Raw genomic sequence first — 2,942 nt, 5'->3', positions numbered from 1 at the left:
CTGAGACTCTCGTTTCCTTGCTTTCCTCGTTTGCACAAATATGATAACTAGATGGTTCCTGGGAGGGGGTGGGGCAGGACATAGTAGAGGAGGCATTTACATCCCTGGGAACAGTTTGGGTCCCCTGTTCCTGCAATGGGCAATGAACCTTCAAAATAAGAACAGAAGAAAATCGCAATTTGTTTTATTTTATGGTATTGTCATATGACAGTTTTTTTCTGATCTTGAGATCTATGTCTCCCACTGCCTATGGGGTCTCTTGGAGTTCCACAGTCATCTTGGCCCCAATCAGACACTGTTTCTCTCCTGTTTAAGATCTTTCCATGGACTCTCATCACCTACAAAATAAAATTGAAGCTCCTAGGCTTCGTTCATAAGCCCCTCTGTGATCTGGTCCCAGCATACCTTTCTGCCCGTAATGATCATTTCCTTCCCTTCGGAATACTCAATCACTAATAATTCTCTCTCACATTACATTTGCATCGCTGGGCTTTGTCTCATTACATGAAACTCAGGTTCCATCTTTGTTGTCTGGCAAAATTACTTACTCAGGCCTCTGGTTGGGCATCCCCTGCAGGGAACAAAACCTTCGCCAACCCCACCACTGTCCTAAACATCCTTCGTCTGACCTCTCACAGTGCTCTATGAGTTCCTCTTTTTTTTTTTCACTTCTCATTTTATATTTAAATGATGTTTATTTGTCCATTTCTCACATTAACAATCTAAGCTGGGAGAGGCTAGATCAGATCATAGTTACCTTTGTATCCCTAGAGCTTAGGTCAATACCTGGCATAGAACATTGTTTTCTTATTTAAATGAATTGACTTTCTTCTGGTTGGTTTTGTGCGGAGGCCCTGTCACTAACCTCGGTCTTTTATCTCAGAAGTTGAAGGTCCCCCCTAGAGCCAGCTGCAAGGTTCCCAAAGCTCTAAGAACACCACAGCCCATGAAGTACAGAGTAGGCTGCCCTGAGTCCGTGTCCCAAAACACAAAGTCCAGGGGTTGGATCAGGAGCAGAAGCAGAGGAATGGAAGCGACACCATCCAGATGCCTGTTTCTGTTATTTCTCTTCACATGCAAGCTGTCCCCAGATGTTGCTGCAGACATTCAAGAATCCTCAGGTAAACAAACAAAAGCAAACGGCACTTGGGTGACCAGAGGGCGAACGTGTTGTTAGGAGAAGGAAAGGGAACAGGGTCATACTCTGAGTACTTTTCCTCCAAACCTAGAATATTCCCCCAGGAAATGGCTGTGTTGCCTGGTGGAGAAGAGAGAAGTCTGGAATTATCCTTCAGAGAGTGGCCACAAGGTGGGGTCACCCTCCATATGTTGGCTAAAAAAATGAAGCTTTGGAATAATCATTGCACCCCTAGAGTTCCTTGCCTGAGTGTGGAGAGAAACAGGATAGATGCCCCTATTATTTAGAGCTGCTACTTCTCTTAGGGTGTCATCACCCTAACACCTTCTGCTTCTCTCTGTGTGTGTCTAGATGGCTCCAGTGCTCCCCAGGAACCTGTGCGGCTCATGGGTGTCCCAGCTGCCATGGAATTCATTGCTGCTGCTGAGGTGGCTGTCATAGGCTTCTTCCAGGTTTGTCAGATACCCTGCTTGTTACGCGCCCCCCCCACCCCCCACCCAAGAAGCAGTAATGCTGGGCCTCACAGGAACCATGACCGCCACCGGCTGGCCAGGCGGCACTACCTTAGAAGCCAATGGGGCTCAGAGTTTGCTTTCAGCATTTTCATTCAAGAACTCTCCATTTTTAGGCATTTCCAGTCTCTGAATTAATGTCTTTCTCAAAAGTTCTGAGACTGCGAAGGAGACTCCGGGTCTCCTCATCTACGGGTGCTTTGAAACCTAAGTCAGTATCTGATTGCCGAGTCAGGGGCAGAGTAAACCCAACTTCTACCATCCGGGCAATGCACGAGTCAATAGTGACTTTCGTCTAACTCCTTACCAAATAGGTAGTCCCTCCTTCTTCTATCTTTGTTTGCTCTGAAATGTTGAAGAAGGATGACATGTTATACATTGAAGGTGTTAGCCTCGGTCTTCCAGATTAGCTGCCTGGCTAATGAAAGCAGCCATAAATGAGAGAGCATCGTTCCAGTATTTTTATCTTTCTCTGGAGGTAACATCTGGTGATTCCCACAGCTGATCAAGTCCCCTTCCCTCTCATTGCAGACCTTGTTGTCAGTTTCCACTCATTAATTCCAACTCATCATCACCCTGTGGATTCTGTGTACACAGCTGGAAATAGCTGTGAGGAGATGTATGGGAGTGAGGGGGGCGTGGGGCAATGATAAGAAGGGAGCACATTTTTCAGTGATGAGAGAGCTCTGAGCTGTAGGCAAAAGCAGCCACCCTGGGAAAGGCAGGGAGGGGCAAAAAAGTGGAACTGGAGGAGTGTGCAATAACTTAGACAGCCACCAGGTGCCGTCATTTGATCTGTGAGCAATTGCATTTTAAGGGGAAGTCTAGATTAACAATTGTTCACAGCCTCAATGAACTCCACACATCCTTTCAGATGAGCAGGGTGCCAGCCCCCTCTGCTTGACCCTGGATGCAAGGCTAGCCATTTTCTTTTCTCTTTGCACATCTCCGTCAGACCAGAGAGATGTCAGGGAAGAATATGTTCACTGTTTATTACTTGGAGCTGTTGTGGACAACGTTCCTGTGACAGCAGGGAAAATGGTGTCAGCTTGCTATAGTAAGATGGGACTCGACTCAGTTGGCTTCCTTGCCCCTTCCTGTAGGCCTGGGATCCTGGGTTGGAGCAACGCATAAACAGTATCTTTCATGGGCAATACCTCGGGCTTGCACACAGTAGAAGGAGGACTATTCTTTCACACCCTGCACTGACCTTTGTTAACAAAATTTTAAGCTTCCATATTTATTTTTTATTTTTGGCCCTTTTCATAACACTTTCTTTAAACCCTTTTTTT

The 2,942-nt window shown here is 46.3% G+C and overlaps 1 protein-coding gene across 2 annotated transcripts in view; it reads left to right on the top strand.

Moving 5' to 3' along the window:
• The first annotated feature begins 73 nt into the window (after positions 1-73).
• ERP27 (endoplasmic reticulum protein 27) overlaps positions 74-2,942 on the top strand; it is an 18,717-nt gene continuing 15,848 nt past the window's right edge. For both annotated transcript variants that reach the window (XM_006773256.2, XM_015570175.1), the window contains exons 1-2: positions 74-1,121; positions 1,490-1,590. In XM_006773256.2, coding sequence (XP_006773319.2) covers positions 947-1,121; positions 1,490-1,590 — 276 coding nt within the window. In that variant the 5' untranslated portion in view covers positions 74-946. The remainder of the gene's footprint in view (positions 1,122-1,489; positions 1,591-2,942) is intronic.

The sequence above is a fragment of the Myotis davidii genome, unplaced genomic scaffold, assembly GCF_000327345.1.
Source record: "Myotis davidii unplaced genomic scaffold, ASM32734v1 scaffold205, whole genome shotgun sequence".
NCBI lineage: Eukaryota > Metazoa > Chordata > Mammalia > Chiroptera > Vespertilionidae > Myotis > Myotis davidii.
Note: the sequence above shows the minus strand (reverse complement) of the source record. Positions and strands in the feature narration are given on the sequence as shown.